The sequence below is a fragment of the Heloderma suspectum genome, chromosome 4 (assembly GCF_057233095.1).
Source record: "Heloderma suspectum isolate Gila_16-S chromosome 4, 16-S_ref, whole genome shotgun sequence".
In the NCBI taxonomy this organism is placed as follows: Eukaryota; Metazoa; Chordata; class Lepidosauria; order Squamata; family Helodermatidae; genus Heloderma; species Heloderma suspectum.
The window spans coordinates 31,404,631-31,429,750 of record NC_139461.1 but is presented as its reverse complement, the minus strand read 5'-3'; the positions used below and the strand labels follow the sequence as shown (position 1 = coordinate 31,429,750).

The 25,120-nt window shown below is 40.7% G+C and overlaps 1 protein-coding gene across 1 annotated transcript in view; it reads right to left on the bottom strand.

Moving 5' to 3' along the window:
* The window catches only part of CSMD3 (CUB and Sushi multiple domains 3), an 819,154-nt gene that overhangs the window by 361,295 nt on the left and 432,739 nt on the right, over positions 1-25,120 (bottom strand). Inside the window, exons 18-21 of the mRNA XM_084851442.1 lie at positions 17,800-17,916; positions 11,950-12,165; positions 11,129-11,317; positions 5,978-6,147 (exon numbers count right to left, since the gene is read on the bottom strand). Coding sequence (XP_084707568.1) covers positions 5,978-6,147; positions 11,129-11,317; positions 11,950-12,165; positions 17,800-17,916 — 692 coding nt within the window. The remainder of the gene's footprint in view (positions 1-5,977; positions 6,148-11,128; positions 11,318-11,949; positions 12,166-17,799; positions 17,917-25,120) is intronic.

Sequence of the window (25,120 nt, the reverse complement as noted above, 5' to 3'; positions counted from 1 at the left end):
AATCAACCCTGAGTGCTCATTGGAAGGACAGATAATGAAGCTGAAGCTCCAATATTTTGGCCACCTAATGCGAAGAGAAAACTCCCTGGAAAAGACCCTGATGCTGGGAAAGACTGAAGGCAAAAGGAGAAGGGGACGGCAGAGGATGAGATGGCTAGATAGCATCACGGATGCAATGAATATGAACTTGAGCACGGTCCGGGAGAGAGCGCAGGACAGGAAGGCCTGGCGTGCTATGGTCCATGGGGTCACGAAGAGTCGGACACGACTGAACGACTGAACAACAACAATATATATATATATATATATTCTTTCATTTTTCTTCTCTTTTTTATTTTTCTTTAAATTCTTGTGTTCCAAAATACTGCAGATATGATATGCTGTATTTAAATATATTGTCTGAGGGTGTATTGTGCACATGCATTTATATATCTAGTATAAAATATATTACTGATTGTTGTAAGGTTGCTTTTAAGCTTTATTATTATATAACATTATAATTTCATCCTTTCTTTAATCATTATTACTATAATTATTATTACTATTATTGTTATTGTCATTAATATAAGATTAATTAGTAAGATTTTTGGTTGGTTGAATTGTTAAGCTTTATTATTACTATTATATTAACTTAAGGGCAATATATGGTTACTGTGAATGAATTGTAGGCCTCTTTCCTTGTTATAAGATTGATTGACGATATGATATTGAAATGTAAGGTTGATTATCAAACTGTAATATTGCTAATGTTATAGGTATAGTTTTTAAGATAGAATGTCTTCTGAGGCCCATGGGTAGTGGAGTTTAAATTTAACCCTTTAAAAAAAGGGGGGGGAGAGAAGGAAAACAAAAAAAGAGAAATTTCTTTTCTTTTTTCTTTCTTTTATTCTTTTCTTTACCTTTCTTTTTCTTTTTGTCATTGTTGTGTCCTCATAAGAATATTGTATTGCTGGGAAATCGTAGTTATTGATGAGGTTGTTGGTATTGTTTATTTCATTTATAAAGACAAAATAGATAAAAAGTATTCATATAATTCTATGATTCTACTGGGTGAATGGGTAATATAATGGCAAATGGATGAAATTTAACCCAGGCAAGATGGAGGATCTGTGGAGTAGAAAGTCAGCTAATAGTGGTGTAGAACTGTTCATGAATGGGGTAGCACTCCCCCTGAAGGATCAGGTCTGCAACTAGAGGTACTTCTGGACTATTTGCTATCTGGAGAACCCCAGGTGGTGCCAGTGGCCAGAAGTGCTTTTTATCATCTTACGCTGGATTGCCAGTTGCAGCCCCATCTAAGGCAGCCAGATCCTGTTACTCATGTGGTAGTAAACTCTAAACTATACTATGATGTGCTTTACATGGGGTTGCCTCTAAAAATGATTTTGAAGCTTTTACTAGTACAAAATGTGGCCATCTGGATGCTGGTGGAGGCCAGGAATTCTGAAAATATACCAGTTTTGTGCCAACTTCACTGTCAGCTTATACACTTCCAAGCCCAATTTGAAGTCCTGTTATTAACATTCAAAGCCCTAAATAGTTTTGGAACTACAATTATATGAAGGACAACCTTTACCATTCTGACCATGCCCACACACTGAGATCTCCTTCAGACAGAGGCCCTGCTTGTCTGCACACCTGTAAGCTCAGCTAAATTATCAAGCACGTGAGGCAGGGCCTTCTCTGTGGTGGCTCATCAGTTTTGGGACACATTTCTGGTGGAGCTGTGTCTCTCCTTCACTACTCAGTCATAGGGATGTCTGTTGCTGGGAAACCCATTCCATTCAAGCCCAACAGATTTCTGCAGCATACCCAATCTGGTAAGCAGGGACAGATTGAACTGGATTTTTTTCCCCCCAGACTCTGGCAAAATCTTGCACATTTTTTTCCTGGGTTCCGCCATATGCGCAAATTGCAACTTGCACATTTAAAAAAAAAATGTGGGTCTTCAAATCTGCATAAATATCGTGTGTGTGTGTGTGTGTGTGTGTGTGTGTTGGGGGGGGTGTTAATTGCCGCTCTTGCGCGACTTTGCAGCATCGCAAGTCTGCCTGTGTCCATTAAGTAGCCCAGGAATGTTCCCCTCTTGTCAATATCCTTGTCAGTTTCACCCTCTCCACATTACTTCATTTAGCCCAGAAGAGCCATATTCTGTCCTTGTTAAAAACCTTGCTTGAGAAGTGATTTGACAGCTGTCAGTGGCACATGTGCAGAAATTACCCACTGACAGCTCAGGAAAGGGGAGCAGATTGCCCCTTTAGCAAGCCGGGTTTGCAGTGTTGAACTCACACTTCGGGCTGCCCCACTTCCACTGCACTCTTGCCTGAGTCACAACAAATGCTTTAACACAGATCTAGGGCTGAACTCTTTTTGTGGCTCCCATTTTCAGTAACAAATGTCTCCTGTATTTGCATTTGCAGGATATTATGTATACAATATCTGGCACAGAATCTTGTAAGTCATCGTTTTATTTTATATTTGGGGGAGGAGTGTCATGTTTACAAGTTTAAAGATGTGACTGGAGAGCATTATGCAGATACCTCGTGCACCATCAGATACTGGTTGGACCCCATGCAGTTGCCTGCAAGAGTATATTGGACTGCCTGCACGCTTACAAGAGCCAGTGTGGTGTAGTGGCTAGGGTGCTGGACTGGGAGTCAGGAGATCTCAGTGAGATGGAAGCTCACTGGGTGACTTTGGGCCAGTCACAGACTCTCAGCCCAACCCACCTCACACGGTTGTTGTTCTGAGGATAAAATGGAGGAGGAGGAGGAGTATGTACATTGCCTTGGGTTCCTTAAGGAGGAAAAAGGGCGGGATATAAATGTAATAAATAAACAAATAAACAAATAAGCAGTCATATGGCTCCATATTGGGGAGATACATGCTGCTGCTACATTTTACACAATCATCACAGTTGGTATAATCACACAAACCACAGGTCTATCCCACAAGTGGAGCCACTATTTTGTGCAATAGTGCATATTTGTCATATTTGTGATCAGGCCAGGCCAAGGGTGGGGAACAGGTGGCCCTCCAAATGTTGTTGGACTGCATTCCTTGGCCAGCATAGGCAATGGTGAAGGATTATGGGAGTTGTAATTCAACAACATCTGGCGGGCCACATTTTCCCCATCTCTGGGCCAAGCAACAACATCAACCAGTTACTGAATATAGATAGGGTCTCTATGTCTTGGAACTGACCATTTTGTGTCCCAAAAACGCTGCCTATCTTAGCCTATGTAGCATACTGTTGTCTTCTCATCAACACACACTCTTCATTACCCATAATTGTGTTTTGACCTCATAGCAAATTGCAATAAATAAATAAATCCAAATTTCATGAAACACTCAAATATCAAGTACAAAAGAAATTATTTAAAACAAGCATAATCATGCAAAATAAGGATATTGTCACAGATGCATATTACTGACATTACACGATGTCTTATTCAGAAAACACACAAAAATGAGTTCTCTCATAGATTTTGAATGTTTGTGACAAGAGATATTGACAATTACAATTGCTTTACACGTATTTCATTAGAAGTACAACTAGACAATATAATATGGTCTCTAGGCACTTTGGTTAATTTTGTCCTAGATCTGAACAAAACTAAACTCTACTTCTCTGTAGAGCTTTTCCCAAATTGTAATTGAAATTCTACTACAGGTTTCAGCGAAACATGGAGTGGTCACATGTGAAATGCATACACAGCATAGGGAAGGGAGATGTGAAGGAGATGTGGAATAAAATAACTTTACAGCTTATCAATGACAGTAAATAAACTAAAAACAAGAACAAAAATTGGCTGTTTGCATTAGAAATAATCCATTTGAAGTAATAAGCCTAGCTTTTAGACATACAAAGAAGAAAAATATGTTTCTGAAATATACTTAAAGGAAGCCTAAAGTAAAGAAACCACGTTGGAGCAGTCAGTTGTATGTTACAAAGAGATTTAATTAATACCTGAGTTCCACTGTTATTTAATGGTCCTTCCTCTGATCTGGCAAACCTACTTAAGTTAAAACTGATATATCCTAAAGAAGTTGTTTACTGTTCTTCCACATATATTTTTCTTTACTCATTGATAAATAAATATATACAGCAATGACAGATTAGTTCAAGCAAAACATTGCATAGATAAAGCTGGAACAAAACGATACAAGATTGTGTGCAAGTTATATTGAAATGCAAATAAGTTATGGCGATAAAGCACCTACACTATGAAGCTGATATGCAAACAAACAAACAAACAAACAAAGAGTGCTGTTTTGAATAGTGGTTTGGCCATTAACAATGCATGCTGATTAACTGGCAAGAAATGCCAGCTAGGAATGCAAGACACACACAACCTACCCGCCTAGATGGGAGCTAGATGAAATAGTTTGGCAGTTTGTATCTGATCTGCATGTAATGAGAAACCGCTGTGGGTGAATGACCCATACAGCTACTCGTTGTGGCAGCGGCTGCCATTTTGAATATTTGAGCCACAGCAGGGGTGTGCCATAGATGCAAATTTCGGGAGGGTGGGTTGTTGGGGTGGTATAGCCCACCCACAACCCTAAAACAGCCAATGGATTCTGGGTGGCTTGTCACCCACCCCAATAGCCCACCTTTGTGGGTTCGCACATAACAGCAAGTTATGGCTTCCCCCAACCGTGGCCCAAATATTCAAAATGGTCACTGCCACAAGAAGAATGGGGATTCACCCACGGTGGCTTCTCATTACATGCGAACCAAGTCAAAGAAGTCAGAGATCTGGAGCCAACTGACAGAAAGTACCCTTAGGGAACTGAAAGGGGAAATCATACTGCCTATCTGAGTATCTACCTGCTCAGCTATTACAAATAAACAGATATGCTCCTCCAGTAAGCTCTCACCTTAAGGAAACTGCCCTAGTAACAACTACCAATAGAGCACCCTTGCATTTTGTGATGTGGGGAACTCTATGATGAAACAATGCAAGGCATTGGAATGGCCATTTCAAAATTGTTGTCCCATTAATTATTAACCAAATGGACTGGCTCTTTTGCTATTTCCTGGCATTTCTGGTTAAAAGGATCTGAGGCTGAGATAGCTCTTCTAACTAAGAAGCTATGAGCTGGATAGCTTATCCAATTGAAGTGGTTTGTAGTAGGCCAAATGGACTAATAATTTAATTCAGTATTAGGGTGCTGTTTATGTTTTCTTACTTATTCAATTCCTCAACGTGCTTTCTAGGTCTCAGCTTTATCATAGATACAAATAGCAAACTCTTGGTCAATGCTACTAGGATTCCAAAATGGGTCAACTAAGAAAAACGTGGGAGGAGTTCACAAGTACTCAAAAAGAAACTGGAATCTTTGGGGGGGGGGGTGACTAAGGAAGCTACTTTCCCCCCACAAAAAAACAAAAAAACAACTTAATGAGGACTGAGCATGCTCAATGGTCATAGAATGCTAAGTGTTTTTTGGAGGGGTGGGAATGAGAACTAGGGAGCGAGAAGCAATGAAATGGATTATTCTGAAAGAAGGCGGTGCTGGCTGGCTAGAAGACATGTATACCACATTTTGTTTCAGGTCCCAGTTGTACACTTACATATTTCATACTCCATTCTATTCTGTTTACAGTGGATGAATGTCCTGTACCTGAGGGCATATTATTAAATAGCATGATGATGGCCGTTTAAGCTCTGACAGTGGCAGAATATAGGGGTATCATTGCTTCCAATATCACAACCAACTACACGCACGTGCACGCGCACACAGTTCCTTAGTAACAGAATGGATGAAAAAGATAATAGAAAATAGAGGAAATCTTGTCTAGTACTAACTCCCTAAATGCTTTAACTATTAAACAAACATATACAGAAACAACCATTTTAATGTATCCATGACAGTTAAATGTAAAATAATTTTTAGCTACACTGTGATAACCAATTGAATGGCATAGGTTTTGAGATAATGAACAGCCCACCCCAAAATTGCAACATACCTTAAGAACATCTGCTTGTGCTAAATGAAATGTTCTGGCAGAAATATTGATTCCCTTTCCTGCTTGCACTTGAATGCTGTAAATACACTCATGGTTGTTTTCATAGTTGAGTGGGTAATTTGGGGACAGCAAAATTCCTTCATTATTTGTTGCAGAAGCTCCACATTCAGCTGCAGGTGAAACAGAATTCAAGGTATAGCTCAATAGAGAACATAAATAATTTCAGTTATGGTAAATGTGAGAGTATAACTACATTCAACTGCCATATCATTAATATTTCTGGCTATCTAGAAATTGGTTATAAAAATGAATGTATGATTGTGGTCTAATACACAATTTTTTCATGTATACACATTTTCACAAATGCACGCATACACATTTTCTCATATGTGCGTGTGCATGCACCGCCCCTCAAGCCAGTTTATACATCCCTGCCCTGCATTTGGGCATAATCAACATGATCTGGAATACTACTGTAAACTCGTAATTGTAACGGTTGTTCAGTATTAATAACAGGAACTGTTACGAACATTAATTCTCAGATCAGCCTCTTTTTTTAAAGTTTAGTTGCTTCTTCTTTAGTATCACATCTATTCATTTTTCCAGACATTTCAGAAAAAAAAGGAAATCAAACCACGACGTGAATAACTTGGGTGATACTTATACAATCTTAGAAAGAATAAATAATGTTGCATGTTGGTTTAATAAAATTAAGCACAGTAGTGGATGGCATAAATAATGATGGGAAAGTGTTATCATTCAAAACTAATCTATGAAATCAAAGGAAAAATGAATCAAAATGAAGAAAATAACACAGGGAAACAATTTCCATACGGAAACTACATTAAGGCTGAATGAAAATTGTGAATACTTCAGGAAGCCACATTACAAGAGTAATGTAACTAAGCATTATGTGCTATGTAACTTGCAGCAGTTATAGAAAGAAGGGAGGGAGAGATATAAATACCACATGTTGTATCACCTTTAATAATCTTATTATGATGAGAGACAATAAAAAGTCAGAATGCAAAAAGTCACAGGTTGAAAAAGTTTCAGGTCCAGGTTGTTTTCACATGTGTTCATTCATGAATCCATTGAATCCTGTTTCCACATTACTCTGTAAAGAGTATGTGAGTGTGTGAGTGTGTGAGTGTGTGTGGTGTTTTAATCTGAACAAAAGCAGGAGTGGACCAAATCGGATTTTTTTCAGAATGAAAAAAGTCACAGAGTACTAGGATTCATTTTGCCCACATTCATCACTAATCTTAGGGTACCAGTAATACATTATGGATGTATATGTAATAGAAGAGCTCTTTTATAGGCCCATGTTAATGTTTTACTTTCGAAGCCTTTAGATGGCAGTTTTGCTAGAATTCGTTTTAAAGACATGGAGGAGAAAAAAGTCACCCATGTGTTCTTTAACTGTAGTTGTGAGGGCCCGATTGTGAGGCCTGTAGACATCTCCCGTAGGGTCCACCAGGCCACCCACCCCTCCTGGATTTTATTTTTTTTAGATTAAAACAAGAACACCTGGGAGTCCAGCATACTGCAAAGCAATGTGCCAGCCTCCAGCACAAACTTTCATTCCAAAATTGCCTCTGGGCCCCATATGGGCTGCAGAGGCATTGTTAGGAAAGACAAATGGTGGGCGGCTGCAACCCAGCATCTAATTTCAAAGCTCGCTCAGCTGTGCAAAGAAAGAAAAAAAGCAAGGGGTGGGATACTACTCTCCAACCTGAAGGGTTAGAGGTTGGAGGATGGTAGCATCGTCCGGAGCTAGAGAGGGTAAGGGGAATGAGATAATACCTCATTTTGCCTATGCTGTGGTCATGTGTCTGTTGCTTGTTTGGTCACTTTTGGTGTGATCTGTATTAACTGGTTTGTTTTGGCCTGGCGTGTGTTTGGCCTGGGCTGAATATGTGTGCATTTGTTTTGCCTTGGGGTAGTTTTGCTGTTGCTGTTGTTGTGTGTTTGGGGTTGGGGTGTTGTTGTTTTTCATTTTTGTGGTGTTTTTGTTTTGTTTTTTGTAATGTTCTTTCCTGGATTTTTGTGTGTTTTTGTATGTTTGTTTGTTTGTTTGTTGTTGTGGGGGGGTGTTGGTTGCCTGTGTGAGTTTCTCTGAGCATCTTTTCACTGACTTGGGTGTTTTATTATATTTTCTGGGGGCAAATATGCTTTGGGGCTCCCCCACCTCTGCTTTGTACTCAGTTTCTTACTTGCCTTTGAGCCTCATCCATTTGACTTCTGTGAAATTGGTGTCAGAACAGAAAACTCTGCTTTCAAATGCATGGCTGTGTGTTTTGGATCTCAGACCCCATCTTTGCCTCTATTTTTTTTCCAGGTTTCTTTTAGCCTCGCCAGGTTGGATTCTGGTACATGGTTGTTCTATGAACAGCCATGCCCATCATTGCAGCCATTTTGTGAGAACGCCCATGGAACTCTCTCAAAATTCCAAATATGCCTGCCAGCCCCAAAACTACGAGGACCTCTGCTGTAGCTATTACTAAGGTGTGAGAGTATATCTAATCTATCCTCTCATGAAATGGCTCCTAGGCTAATCTGTAGAGTCCCTCTTGAGTATTTCACTTTAATCAACAAATATTTTTATCACTGAACAGGTGGTGAAATAAATAAATAAATAAATAAACAAACAAACAAACAAACTGTTGTTATATCTCTCAAACCTACTATGACTGCCAGTTCTTAGTTTCAAGAGGGTAGCAACGTTAGTCTGTTGCCACACAGCAAAGAAGCTTGTAGCGTCTTAAGTCTAACAAATTTACTGTGGTATAAGCTTTCACGCACTATAGCCCTCTTCATAAGCTCAGAATATTATAGAGAGGTTCAGGTTTATACACAGGTCACATTGTGGCGGTAGTGGGCATGGTGGGGGAAAGCCTTATACACAGTGAGGTCAGAAGGAAATTAAATGCAGAAAGTACTGAGAGTGACAATCTCATTATTAACAGTGGTCACAAGACTCTTTGTAGTTCTTAGTTTGTTGCTCTTTATAATCAACTGGGATTTTTTTTAAAAAAATGTGTTAATGGTTGGTTAACCATAATAAATATACTACCGCTGCTGCTGCTACTGCTTCCTAAGCATATTTACGTGGGAGTTATTCAAGTTAATTAAATAATGCATTAAAGATCCTGGTACAATCCACTGCATATTGTGTATGAACAGATGAACCAATATTTTTAACCAGTTACCCCTGCTTTTTTCTTTCTTTTTACTGTCTGTCATCAAATACGTTTATTTTTCTTGTCTTAAGCACTTGATTAGATAGTTCCAATTAATCAGTAACTTTCAGTGTAACTCCTGAGCATTGTTTAATTAATCTGCTTTGTGCAAACCCTCTCCAGCTCCATCTGCTAAGGAAGTCAGGAACTTAACCATGTAAAGGCTTTCTATCAAAGTCAAGTGAAGGTTGAAATGTTACAATTCTTTCTCTTTCCCTCCCACCCCACTTATTAGACTAATAAAACTAACTAACCAGCTGTGTGTTCTATGAGATAAATCAGAGCAGGGGGAAGTGCCTTGTGGATGATACAAGGACTTCACACATTATTTTACACACACTTGGAGCAGGGAGCAGGATCATGCCCATGTACATGTGGGAAATCATAACAGTTATTTGGAAGCAAGGACTTGAATCAGCATAAACTCTTCTTAATTGGACTGTGGAATATTATAGCCTCTTCCCCTTATTCCCTTTGGGCTGATGAACCATCAGCAGTCCCTGAGCAGGCCCCATATGAATGCACAAACGTTTTTGTGCATGGCTGCCACAGTTTGCATGATCATGATCACACAGACCTGGGGGAGGCTGTTGTGAGTATTCAAACTTCAGTGATCACCTCCACAGCCTCAACAAACTACACCGCCCAGCCACTAGCCCTGAGGCAGCCTCCACAACCTCTTAAAGTGCTGGTATGCAGGAAAGTAAATCATAAATGTAAAGTGACAGTGTTCCTTCAAACAGAGGTCCCAGCATGGAACTGGTCACTAAAACCATATTTGCATTACCCACATTGCAGATAATTATCAATGTAATAAACAGGGAACGACCTGTCAGCATGTGAAGAATATCCAAGCCACCCTGCCAATCTGCAGACCCTGAATGTTGCTGCAATTCTAGGAGCGGCAGCCTACAGGCATGTGTTGAAAGATTATGCCTTAACAGCAGTGGATAATGAGGGGTGTTTGACATCTTCATGGGCTTCTGGTTTGGCATATCCCTTTGATTCTTTGATGCATGTCCAGAATTTGATCCAGGTCCATGTTTGATGCATGTCCACACCTTTATATAGTGAGTCAGAGCCTGATGGATAATGTTAAATTCAAGTAGAGTGCTAAATTCAGGTAGATGGACATGCCGCCTGTCTAAATTACCCAGCCACACTTAGATATGTCAGAGAAATTCAGAACGCAACCAAATGGGTTTGGATTTTCATGAATCCGACCCTCAGATTCCGCACCGGACTGGCCTTTCCCCTGTCGGGGAGTTGCAGACTATTTTTCTAACCTTTGGGAATTTTGTGCAAATTTCGTTGTAGAAAAATACACAAAAATGTAAAAAAAAACCAACACCAGCCCAAAATGCGCATTTCACCCATAGGCTAAAACGTGGGAATGCACATTTGGGGGGAATCTGCGCATTTTCGCACATGCAAATTTGCTCATATTTGGAAACAAAAAAAAAAATCTGATTCTGTTGATGCTTAGACAATGGAATAAAAGGTGCCTGACAATCTGCAAAACACAGACGGAACAGGTTTTACACTATCCATACATCCCTAGCCACACTTCGGTGGACCCTGTGGAAAGAAAACTAGATTTTTTTTGTGGTACATGAGACATGACCTTGATTTCTTCTCAACATTTACCTTGCTTATTCACCCTCTTGTGCCACAGTGTCCTGAGTGCAAAATGTCCTGAGTGTTTAATGTCACTGAACGCTAAAGTTCAACATCAGACTGCATAGAGAAACAGAAACCTGACAAATTAAAATGAAGATACATGGGAAATGTAAAGGGTATTTTGTATCAAAATGAATAGGTGTGTTACCATGCTTATCCATGCTGTATAGTTGCAACTCCATGGACAATGACTACACATACAAGCAAATGAAAGCAGCTGACCACGTACCCACACACCTGGGCAGAGGTGCACTCCACACTCGTCGGCCACCACCGAGACAGATAATCTCTGAAACCCCTTCTAAGCGGTATCCAGACGAACAGGAGAAAGTTAGAGTGTCTCCTACTCCAAAGTTAAAACCTATTCTGCTTCCAAATTGAGGAGTTCCAGGATCTTCACAGGGCTCAAGATTATATTCTGGGGTGGAAAAAGACAAATCAGATGATTGCTTCAAAATCTTGTCAAAGTCTTTTTTCATCATCTACCCTGGTCGTTACTGAGCACATATTTGTACCTGAGCATCACTTTAGCCTTTAGATAAATTTTCCAAATAAATGTTCATATAATAGGTAATTCAGCTACAATTTAAAAATCAGGCCCATAAAGGTTCATAGTGGCCGTGAGATGCATGCTTACCATTCCTATTAGAACTATAAATGTCTTCGAGTCTGACATATAAAATGAGCCAAAATAACTGTGCAGCATAAAAGCACAACCAATTTCCTCAAGGGCTCATTTGGAATATTGCTTCTTGAAATTAGACTTGAAATCACTCTGATGCAGTGTGATTTTCTCTTTGAATAATGTTCTTTACAGTTTATTATAATTTTCTTCAGCACCACTACAAATGCCACAACTAAGAAAAACTAAGATTTGTATTAAGTGACAACAAAAGCAATTGCAAAGGCTATTAAAAAAAGGGAAAAAAGGAAAGTTACTTGTCAGAACAAATACCATCTTTGGACCTTCCTTCTCCCCCTCTGCCCCTCTGCCCAGTAAAATAGAGAGCTTTCTTCACTTTATACAAATAGCTCATTTTATTTCCTTACCAGAGAAAGTAATATTAAATCCTTCATATGATATTGAAAAGTCAGAAATAAAGCGCAACTGAGCCCTGAAATTTCCATAGAGACCAGCGTTGATTGCTGATGGAAGTTCAGAGCCAGTCAGGCGTGCTAGCGGCTGAGTGAAACTGCGATTTTCTGTGATTAGTAAGTAGTCGTGATGATCTTCCAAATGAAAGGTGTGAAAGGTGAACTGCACTCCTATTAGAAAAATAAAATTAGACTCACATATCACATAGTTAACATGAAAGCAATTATATCACTGATTAAACTCATACATTTCATTGCAAACATGGGCTCAGAAAATTAAACACGACTTGCATTACTCTTGCCCTCATACCCCCCAGCTTTTTCTTTTCTTTTTTTAATGAAGCAAGATTTTTTTTCCTAATGCATTTCTAGGTGTGAATCTATATCTTGGGTGTGGGTAGGAAGATGAAGGTTGCTTATACTGAAACCATTATTACTAATTTACAGAACTAGATTGAAATGCTATTGTTAATTCTTGGGGGGCGGGGGGGGAAATTGCCTTAAAAAACCAAAAAAAAACCCAAACAAACACCAATTGCAATTTCCAAAACTAAAATTGTTTGCCATAATAGTTCAACGGGTGTCATCTAAATTTACTAAAACATGTACGTTCCAGATATGTTAGTACCGAAATGCAGTGAAGTATTTATTTTTAAACTACAGTACGTTCATAATCTGTATTAAGCAAAGGAAAAAAATATTTTCAGGAATGATGATTAAAACTTGTTAGAACACAACTCCCCTGCATTTCAATAGTGTCTGACAGATTGTGCTCACAACTGTAATGCAGTAGAATGGACAGACTTGGACTAGAGTCAGATTCAAATCCCCACTCAAAGCCAGTTTGCCCAGTTCCTTTTACTCAGCCTTCCCTTAGCTCACCTCCTCACAGGGTTATTGTGAGGGAAAAATGGGGAAGGAGGAGTCAGGTATGCTGCTGTGGCTGCATTGAAATCAGCACTGGCAGCTAGTCTCAGTGTCACTGACATACCTGGAAGGCATTACTGCTTCAATCAAACATTTTCTCTTTGCTGCGGCCAGTGCCTCCTAAGCATGAATTGGTTAGTAGATTGTACTTTATTGTAATATTGACATTGGGTGGGATCTGGATCTGTGCAGAAGCTACTTTTCCTGACCCCACCCCCTTCTCCCTGGCATCCCCCTGAGCCTCCCAAAATGTGCCTACTGAAGGTCAGGAGGGCTGTGCCGCAGGGAGGGGCTGGAGCAGCTCCCCTATGAGGGTAAGTTACAACAGCTGAGATTATTTAGCTTGGGAAAAAAGGCAAATAAAGGCAGACATGATAAATGTGGACAAAAATATGCATAGTGTCGAGAAAGTGGATAGGGAGACATTTTTCTCCCTCTCTAGTAATACTAGAACTCGGGGTCATCCCATGAAGCTGAATGGTGGGATATTCAGGACAGAAAAAAAAAGGAAGCACTTCTTCACACAGTGCATAGTTAAACTATGGAATTTGCTACCACAGGCCACCAATGTGGGATGGCTTTAAAACGGGACTAGAATAATTCATGGAGGATAAGTCTATCAGTGGCTACTAGTCCTGATGGCCGTAAGCTACCTCATGTTTCAGAGGCAGTATGCCTATATACCCCAATTGTTGGGGTCCTGGGGAACATTGGTGGGAGGATGCTATTGCACTCATGTCCTGCTTGTAGGTTTTCTTGTCATGTGTCTAGGCTTGTAGGTGGGCAGCTGGTTGGCCACTGTATGAACAGAATGCTGGGCTAGATGGACCCTTGGTCTTATCCAGCATGGTTCTTCTTACGTTGTTATAAGCTGAATGAACAGGACTGGGAGATTGTGGAAAATTTGGAGAAGCACCTTGCCAAACTCACAGAAGGTAACCACCCAATTGTTTGCAATCTTCCCCTTGCCCCCTCAGTCACCTGTGCTACAGCCCACCCCATTCAGCAGGGTTCCCCAGCACTCGGGATATGCTTACTGAAGTACTGGGGGTGCTGCTAGGGAGAGGAGGGGGTGGTAAAGTATGCTTCTGCCTACAGGTAGATCTCTGGATCCAACCATTACATTATGGCATGTTTACTGAATTTCTGATTATGTTTTATTTGAATTTCCTAACATGTTTTACAATTGTGTTCAAATATGATGCTAAATTTTTATACTTATTTAATGTTTATTTTTAATTGCTTTGGATACAGTCCACCCTGGAAAAGCAACAGATAACTAAAATAATCTGAACTTGGAGAAAGGACAAGATAAAGACATAATGCATCAGTCAATCAATAATAACAACAGTTTAACTCATCACTTTGTTTCCCTATAGTCTAAAACTGAGAAGAATTAAATGTGATGAAAGCGCCCCTGGATCCCCTCCATTTCAAATCAAAATGTTTTCTCCATTCTGGCAGAAAGGAAAATTAAAGTGGATCAATACAATGTTCACTGATACATTTACATTAGGGTTATGCAACTCAGCAAAATTCACACTCATCAGAGTTCTCTGATTTCCACCTTGAAGTTTGTTCCGACTCATGCGCGTATTGGATTGCAACAATTGGGGGTGGGAGGAGTTGGCATAAGCAAACGTGTGTATTTTCATGCACATTTTTCCAAATGTACACATCACTTGTGCGCATTTTGAAATGTACACATTTTTCTTCTATTGACCAGAGCACATTACTGAGCATTACTGATCAAATGTATACATTTTTAATACACATTTTTTCAAACACATTTTTTTTTCTGTTGTGAGAATTGCATCACAACCTCAGAAATGTCCAGACTTCAGACTACAGATTGTGTTTAGTTCCAGGAGGGGCAAATTGGATAAATTCTGGTCAAAAATGAAAGGAGATCAATTTCTTATCCATCTCTAATTTCTGTCCACTAGTATATCACTGTACTGTGCTTTGACTGGAATACACCTACCATGGTCAGACTCAGAGACAGTGAAATGAATGGATTACCTTTGTGGGTAGGGATGTCGTGAGTGTCTGCAAGTGGGGTGGAATCCAACAGACTCCCCCTGATCGGCCCCCTGGATGCCGCTCGCCAAGCTACAGGGCACTTGCGGATGGGCTCACTGAGCACTGTGCAGTCAAGGAGCATCCTGGAGCCACCCGCTCCTTGATGCAAGCCACCTTTTTTATGCAAGACGGCAGCTCCGTAATTTCCGTATTTTTAATGTTGTACAAAAATGCCTCTAATGTTGCAGAGATGGCCCTGTATGGCCGTCATTTTGCACAATATTAAAAATGTGGAAATTACAGAGCTGCCATCTTGTGTAAAAATGGCAGCTCTCATCAAGGAGTGGGCAGCAGTGGGGCACTCCTGGACCTCTCGCTGAGCTTTCCAGGGCTCACACGTCCTGGCGAGCTGGGACGGGTGGCAGCGGCAACTTGGCAAGTGCCCGCCAGGCATGGGTGTGGGTGAGTCTGTCCATCCCTGTCTGTGGAGAAGGTCTATATAAAGTATTGTATCAGCAATCATCCACCTGACTACAGATGATTAAACTACATTATCAATCAAGGATTCATTTATCTCACATATGGAAAGATGGGTGAAGTTCAAAATTCCTTGCAAGACCAAAGACAAGTACAAACACTGTATGTTGGTAATATCCAATTGGATTTCCCATGCATATAAACATGGACTGATTTCAGATAGCAATCCTGAATCCATGATCTCAAGTATGCCCGACTATGTCATAGCAAGTGTTCAGTGAGGCTTTTATACTTTGGTGTTGTTCTGCCAACAAAATGAGTTGTGTCAGCAAAACTGGGAGGGGGGAATTCTTATGCATATAAACAATTCCCCTCCCCTCCGCAGCTTTCTGCATGCCCTCAAAATCTGCTTTGGTTGGCTGAGAAAGCCAGGAAACTAACAAAAGCAACATAAATCAGCAACCAGCAAAGTAACAAATATAGCATATAATTAAAAAAAGGTACATTGGACTATTGGGGCTTAAGAGTGAATGTATATAGAATCAGACAAACCTCCCTTGGGAGGCTATTCCATAACTTAATAAGGCAAGTTGTATTGGATGCTGGAGTAGATTTCTGCAAGACTATTGTGAGAATACTGCACATGTGAGTTCCTTTCACAGTATCATCTAGGATGAGGTGGCATGATTCAGGTGCTACTGCATACACAGGCATTCTGCTCTCTTCTATGAACAAAACATTGGATAAATGTAAAAGATTCCTGTTAAATATGTCCACTTCCTCTTCATAGACAACACACACACACGAGTATGTATGGAGCTCCATACGTACTTCAGATTGCTGGATCATGGCCAGCATCAACAAGCCAAACAGCACACATGAAGCTCCTGTGGTTAACTACTTGGAAATTACTCCATGACAGATGACTTCAACTGTTTTGTTCACCTTAAACTGTGGCATCAAAGCATGGTTAACATGCAATTCAATTTTAAAGAGTAAATGTGTTAACCAGTTGTTTAAAATGGCGCATAATATAATCATAGTAGAAGAAACAATATTGCACATATTTTGAGTTATTCTGCAATGTATAGAGGATAGAAATATGCTAAATAATAAACAGATTTGATACATAAAATATATCTATACGTTTATTAACCTGGAGGAACTACATGGATTCTTCAAATTACTTCTCTACTGAAAATATGTATTTCAGAGAAACTGTATTTTTATTTTACTATATGTAAGAATATAAGAAGACCCATGCTAGATCAGAGCAAAGGACTATCTAGTCCAGCATTCTGTGCCCACAGTGGCCAATCAGAACCTTATGGAAACCGACAAGCAGATCATGACTGCAAAAAAGTACACTTCTTTCTCTGGGGCTTCATAATAATTTCTGGAAATGCTGAGGTGAGGATTACCTACGCACGTAGATAAAACAGTGCACTTATGTTGCACAGTGCAGTAAAACGTTCTGATCAGTGGTAAGCATGTTTAAGGCTGCATATTTGTGTTGGAACTGCGAAAGAGAGATGCAATGTTTAATGACTTCCTTTTTCAATTTATGTATGCTCCACTGGGGCAGTCATGAGTAAACTACTAGAGTTTAGTTACAACTGCTGAGAAAATCTTAGACCACAGCTATAATGGCAAATGGTGTGAGGACCATGTGGGAACAACCCAGAGTCAAATCATGGTTTCAGATTTTGGCTTGTTCTGAAATCATAGTCTAAAGAAACCAGGGTTCCTGAAGTTCAGGGAACTATGGTTAGTTTAAAATCAAAAGTGGAAACATTTCACCTCCTTTGACATCTGAAAGAGGAGTGGGGGACTCCTCTTATAGCAGGAAAAGGTTTGCTATTACATCTGAACTGGATTACATCAAACGTAAAAACAGAACAAATATCGTACTGGAGCTACTTCCATCCTGATTCACCAAGGATGATCAACGATATTTAGATCTATGTTAAATTGGGCCGTACAAACAAATAAGGCACTGTCTGAATCCAGCATGAGGACCTGGGCCTTTGACCTATTCAATCCTGTTACATGCTGGGACACCTTAGCATGTATCCCAGCATCTGGATGTGAAATGCACATTTGGTATTGTTAGAACATGTTCATTTTTTAAACTAAATGGGTGTGGATTTTTCTGTTGATTTGCTTCATAATATAAATCACTTGTTTGTCTAATACAAGACAAGTATACTGTCCTCACCACCACCATCACCACCACCATAGAAATGTTGGATATCCTATAGGAAACAGAGGAGTTCTGGGATTTATGGAATATGAAATGGGGCAGGCGGGGAACCTGTGCTAAAATAAGTAGAAGGCATTATGGTAATGCCTATATAGGTATATAGGTAAATTCTGTACCTTTTCCATGAGTAACATCCACAGTCCATGTGCAATTCAGTGAATTTGGATACAGTTCAGGGTAACCCGGAGATAAAATAGTTCCACTTGGCCCTCTAACATCTCCACCACATAAAGCTGAGAATGAGAGCGAAAAATGCAGACACATAAATACAGCATGTCATAGTAAAACTAAGCATGTAAAAGAGCAAGCTGAAAATCTGTTATCTCTGTTTAAACAATAGTCTATATGTGGGAGTGCCAACAGTTCCCTTGGGTGAAAATTCTGTAATTGTAGCCAATATTTACACAAAGGGCTCATAAAAGAAACATGATTAATTAATTATTGAGAAACTTTGCTAATAAGTACCACAAAAATGAATTGCTAATTATACTGGTTGAGTTCAGAGAAACCTTAATGAAAGAAAAAGAACATTTGCAGAAGGGAAATTATTTTTATTTTCAGTTTCATGATGAGTATTTGTGAACACAAATATAAATCCTGATTAGGAAAGGAATATGCAAGCCAGAATGAATGTTGTAGGGCAGCACTTCCCATGGTACGTACACATGTTTCTTTTGTCCCACATCACAAAATAGTTTTGCAAGTTTTTGAAACAATGTAAAAACAACAACAACCAATTGCTCTGTGTGTGTGTGTGTGTGTGTGTGTGTGTATTTATTAATACTTTTAAACTGCCCACTAATGCAAGTCCTCTGGGCAGTGTACAATACATTAAAACCATAAACTACAAAACAATAAAATAATGAATAATAGCACCATGTCTCACACACTCACACACAGATTAATCTAAATGACATTTCTTTCCAATTGTGTGAGTCTGTGCTGGTGAAAAGCTACTGCCAGAATGGATCAAATTGGTGAGCATGGCAGATTCCGTGGAATGGGAGGTCTCCCTCACCTCCCCTACGAAATGTGGTAATTGAGGTCTTTGTGTGTAGCAAGACTTGGTTGGTGCTGAAACTGGGCCTGAAAAGGAGGCAGGGAGCTGACTTGGTTCCCTCCCTGCAGGAAATCCTATGGTGCTATGGGTTGTCCTAGAACTCTGATGCAGAGCAGGAAGCTGTTGGTATGTAATTCTGTGAGTTCCCATCTTATGCTCAGTCTGTTTGCAAACAAAGCTTGTATCACAAAAACACCAGATGTCTCCTATGACCTCATTCTATGGAAACCAAATCTGGGTAAAACATCTATGCCCTAGGGGTCCTCACCATTTGGCAGATTGGGATGAAGTGTTTGTAACAGTATTAAACAATAATCTAAAATAGTACTATGGGGAATACTCTCTTTCATTGGGTAATCCCACCATTAGTCACCAGATATGGGGTATACAACCCACCTCTGAAATTTCTTTCTTTCTTTCTTTCTTTCTTTCTTTCTTTCTTTTTTTTAGCAAATTCTTATATTTCACAGCCTAAGGAACTCCCTACCAACATAACTCAGCACTCCACAAGCTGACCCTTTTCTGCTGCCACCAATTCCCTTAGAATACTTAAAAACCTCCTAGTAGCTTGGAATGAGGGGTTTGGCATGAGATGGACACTAGAGAGACAAGATGAACTATTAACCAAATTAATTTAGGTATTTTGTACATAAGGGAATAATAATATTTACTTTGGGGTTTTCAAAAGAATGCTTGCTGAAAGACTCAAGAGACACTGTTGCTAATACAAGCCTCTTAATGGCTTCTTTTACCTCAGGCAAAATTGCCTAAACCTCTGACCCAGCCAAATTCACCCACAACCAGGTCCAGCTCATGGGTACAGTATTCCTCTGACGCCAAAGCTTCTCCTGATGTACTCCTGGCTGCTTGGACAGTTTATCTGTTTGTTTAATGCCTGCTTGTACAACCTTCTTCTGGTAAGACCCTAGGGTAGTCTCCTACCCTACACAGCCACCCGCTCCCTACTCCTAATCTTCACCAACAATCCAGTTACCACTGTGCCAAATATTTGCACCAGAAGCCTTTGCACGTTCCAAGACTCCTTGCACCAACTTGCACAATCAGCTACCATGAAAATAGTTATCCAAAATAGCGTGATTGGTCTTCCACATTTTTGTCAAAAGTGGTAACCCTCCTAAGCTACCATTTTCATAAAGAAGCAAACATAATATTAAAACATATTCCTGTATTAAGTTTGAATCAGTTTGATTCTAATGGAAATATTTATGCTGACATGCTGTGACTTTTCACTAAACTAGGTGCCTGCTATGGTAAAGATTAAATTTTCCCAGCTAAACTCAGGAAAGACCAGCAAGTGGTTCAGATAAGAAAGTTGGGAGGACGGATAACTGCTTATTGCACTATTGTTAATATGTTTTCCATATGATGCAAAGGAGTCAAAATAATATAAAATATTGTGAGAAATAAACAGAACTAAGAAACACTTCAGATTTAAAATAACAAAACAATAACCCTGTATAAGAGAAACAGATGTTATCATGTTTTACAGGAAAGTGTGACTCAGAAAATATGGAGAGGAGGAGGATATGAAAAAGATATGAACTAAATATATTAATTCCTAAAATCCTATCTGAGAACTTTGGGGGGTGGGGGGAGAAGTAATTGTTAAAGTGTGCTGCTCTGAAGTTCCTGTTCATTGAGAAACATATGTAAATGAGTTCATAAGAAATCATTTAAATATGAAACGCAAAGCACGGGGACTCCAGGACATTCCACCTGTCCTCACAAAACCAAACATTGGTTCTCCCAGGAGACAGCATCGGTCCTCAGCTCAAGTTTCTCTACATTCCTTTGGCTACAACTTCCAAAATGCCGTGTTGGTGAGATATTTTACTACTTTAAAAGCAATGCTCCTCAAACAATTCTTAAAATCCCATTTAAATGTATTTTGTAGAATGATGTATTTTGTCTGTGCTCTTATATCAAACGTGTATCACACAGAAACTGCATAAGATTTTGAAGTAAAAGATGAAATGGCACACCTGATCTCAGAGTCTTCTACTTAGAAACTCTGTGTGTTGATATCAGGAATTTTGTAGATTTACAATTTCCTTAATGACACTTTGGTCCTGGAATATGACATGGGATACGGTACCTGCTGATACATGATCCAGCTAAATACAGAAATCCCATATCATAAAATCCCTAGACAAGGATAAATCTGTCTCATCACACAGAAAAGGAATAGCTTAATATACGGGCTTCACCTATTCACTTTCTTCTCAGCTTTTCCCTAGCCTTTCTATCACACCACAAACCACCTAACCTTTTCTCTCTCTACACAAACTATCCACTCTGTCAGCTGCCCAACTATCATTTCCAAACTGCTCTTTTCTATCTAGTTAGAACTCTCAGCCAATCAGAAAGTAATGTTTCCCAGGCAAATTAAAAGATTTTTTGAGGGTTTTTTTAATATACACACATAAATTTGTATATATCCACAGCAATGAAAACTTTTTTATTTTTATTTATTAATTAATTACATTTATATCCTGCCTTTTTTCCTCCTTAAGGAACCCAAGGCGGCGTACGTAATCCTCCTCTCCATTTTATCCTCACAACAACAAACCTGTGAGGTGGGTTGGGCTGAGAGTCTGTGACTGGCCCAAAGTCACCCAGTGAGCTTCCATGGCTGAGTGGGAACTAGAACCCAGATCTCCCGACTCCCAGTCCAGCACTCTAGCCACTACACTACACTACACCAATCGAAGTTGAATCAATTTACCTGATCCAGGCCCCATCTATAAATATTTAAAGTGACTGTCTCTTTCTCCCTCTTCAGAATATCTTAGCAAGCAGCTAACACAGGCCTTCAACACAGCCACAACACTAGGCCTCAGGTGTACAGACATAAGTTATAGCCCCAGAGAGGTCACAGAGTAAACATTACAGAACATACATAGCATTTCTTCACAATTACTAAAAGCAGAAAGGCGGAATAAAACAGCAGCAGCTTTGAAGCATATTTAGCAAACATTATTAAAACTCTAGGCAGATAAGACTATTTTCCTATGGCACCAGAAAGAGAATGAGATTCAGTGGGCTAGAGAAGCCTCCCTGGAGAAAGCATACCACAGTCTTGTGTCACAACCGAGAAGGCCCTTTTACCATTTCCCTGCCAACTGAACTCTGACTGTTGGAACTATCCAAAGGAGGGCTTCTGAAGATGCAGACAGATTCATGCCAGTAGGCACTCCTTCAAATACCTGAATCCCAAGAGATATACACCTTTAAAAGTAAGCACCAGGACTTTGAATTGTCTGAGGAGTCTGCATAACTTCCGTAAAAATCACTATTTTTTGTAAATATTTACGTGTTGTTGTTTTTTATTGAAATCCTGCGTCTCTGTTTACTTTCAGCCAAAACACTTCCTCTTCCTAGGGGCTTCCCAAAAGAAGGCTGTCTTAGGTGTGCCTGAGCGATAAACTATTTGTTTAAAGCAACACTGTTTTAAAGAAAGAAAAAATATTTTAAAATGACCATGCTGGTCCTGGATAGGGGTGCATGAACCCCACCTACCCGAGTCCACCGGGGGGTCTGCAGGGGAGGGAGGAGATCCGTTCCTCCCCCCCCCCGGAATTCTCCTCGGCCAGCTCCACTCTGCAGCGAGTCCGCGGAGCCACCGGCCAGGTCCATCCGCTGCCGGACTGCCGGATTGCAGATGCAAATGGCATCCGGCGTAGTGGAAGCCATTTCTGTCCCTGCTCTTTGCCGTTATAGGCTACATAAATCTTTACATTGCCTATTGCGCAAAGGAACAGGGACACAAATACGGCATTTACATCCCTGTTCCTTCGCACGATAGGCTACGTAAAGATTTACGTAGCCTATCATGGCAAAGAGCAGGGACGCAAATGGCGTAGTGGATGCTATTTGTGTCTGGTAGCAGACGGACCCAGACCCGGTGGCAGCAGGCAAGATCTGGCTGGTGCGAACTTTGCGGGGTGGTGGAGGAGAGTGGTCCGTTCTGCCACAGACTCGGGGGGGGGGGATTTGGAGTCCGTAGCAGAATTCTCCGCCACCCCTAGTCCTGGAGCGGCATGGTCATTTTAAAAGGTTTTTTCTTTCTTTAAAACAGCGTTGTTTTAAACAAATAGTTTATCGCTCAGGCACACCTAAGACAGCCTTCTTTTGAGAAGCCCCTAGGAAGAGGAAGTGTTTTGGCTGAAAGTAAACAGAGACAGAGGATTTCAATTTAAAAAGAACACCCACAAACAAGGTGGTGAGCACAATTCATTTTTTTTAAAAAAACGTATGTATTTATTATCAGAAGATACTACAGTGAGTTTTTATTTACGAAAATTCTGCGATTCTTTGTGGACGATGAAAAAAAAGCCGCATGACTGCTGGCTTCTCAGGACCTCGTGGTGCTGTTCCACAGAGGATTCTGTGGCACAGACTGAAGGGAATTCGATCCCATTTCTGTCCGTGATGGAATTCCCTGACATCCCTACTTCACACTAGGGATGTACGAATCCCTTACCTGGCTCCGTGTAGGGGCATCTGCGGTGTGGGGGAGGCACTCTGTCCCTCCTCCCGGAATCCTCCCTGGCCGGCTCCGCTCCACGGCGGCTCTGCAGAGCCACCGGCCAGGGCTGTCTGCAGCTGGAGTTCCAGCTGCGGCCAGGCTGCTGCGGCCGCAAATGGCGGCCGTCATAGCGGCCACCATTTGCGTCCTGTCAGGCTGCCGTGATAGGCTACGTATTTATGTAGCCTATCACGGCAAAGAGCAGGGACACAAACGGCAGCCACTATGCCATTTATGCCCCTGCTCTTTCTGTGATAGGCTATGTAAATATTTACATATACAGTGCCGCCTCCGCATCTGCCCCAGGTAAGCTTCGTCCCAGGGGGATTCCGCGGGGTGGCGGGAGGTGGAAGACCATTCCGCCATGGTTTTCGGGCATGAAACTGAAATCCTCACTGAAATCCATGGCGGAATTCTCTGACATCCCTACTTCACACTGTAAATGGGGTTGGTGAGTCCTTAAGCAAAAGTGTTTTATTTTAGCTTTAATTTATGGTTGAATTTAGGTGCTGTTAGGATGGGAATTGGGGATGAGAATAGGGATGGTGAGCATTCAAAGGCACGGTTATGATGACAGGAGATGCCTGACGCCTCCCGCTCTGGGTTTCACAGTCCATCGGGGGGATAAGGGTTACCTGGGAGCCAGCTTACCTCACCCACCCACTTTTTTGTGGCCTGGGCAAAAGGGGTAGCCCTGTGGGGTGGTGAGATGACACCCCACAGGCTTTGAATGTTTTCACCCATGTCAGGGTCAGCTAGTGGCTGGCCCAGTTGAGTTGCCTGTCCTGCTTTTCCCCTTTGCAGATTTATCAGTAAATGTGGCCCAATTTGAATGCAAGAACTTGTGTCAGTCTCTTTATTTCCCCCATCTCTGCTCGCAACTTGAGCTCGTTGATGTTCTGCAAATTCCACATCAAAGCTCATTCCAACTCACATCTGTATCAGGTTGCAAGCTTTTTTTTATTTTCACGTGAAACATTTCCAAATGTACACATTTTTCAAATGTATGCATTTTTCTCCCAATGATTAAAGCACATTTTGTGTGTATTTCTCAAAAATATGCATTCTTTCATGCACATTTTTCCAATATATGAATTTTGTGAGCTTGTTTGTCCCCCACAAATCAAATTGCAAACTCAGAAATATATGGGCGTTGACTGCAGATTGTACTTGGGCTCAGGTTTGGTTCTGGAAGGTGCAAACTAGGTAAATTCTGGTAAAAATTGAACTGAAACAAGTTTATCATACATCCTTACTGACCGACGCTGTAAATCTGAAATTTTAGGAAGAATGCACTCCCATGTGCTACTATTATGTTTCAGTAAAACAAATGAAAATTAAGCATCATCAACACTTGATACATTGGCAGCAGCTAAAATGCCTTCCATGTATCAATATGAACTCTATTTAACTCTTGAGGATTCCTTAAATAATGCATGGACATACAAAATATTATTTTCCAAAATCGTTATCCCATTTGGTTTTCTTCAACCTTATTAGAGCGGCTAATAAGTAGGGATGGACGAAAGTCCCTTACCGGATCCCGACGCTTGCTTCGCAAAATTCTGGGCTGGGGGGAGGTGTCCTGTCCCTCCCCACCGAAATTCTGGCCGGGGGGGGAGGCGCCCCGTCCCTCCCCGCCAAAATCCTGCCCGGGGGGGAGGCGCCCCGTCCCTCCGGCTGCAAACCTCGTCTCCTGCCGGGACGCAAATGGCGGCAACCGTAGCCGCCGCCGTTTGCATCCCTGCAGTCAGCCGTGACAGGCTATGTGAATCTTTACGTAGCCTATCACGGCTGACTTTGAAAAAAAAAAAGCGCGTACACAAAT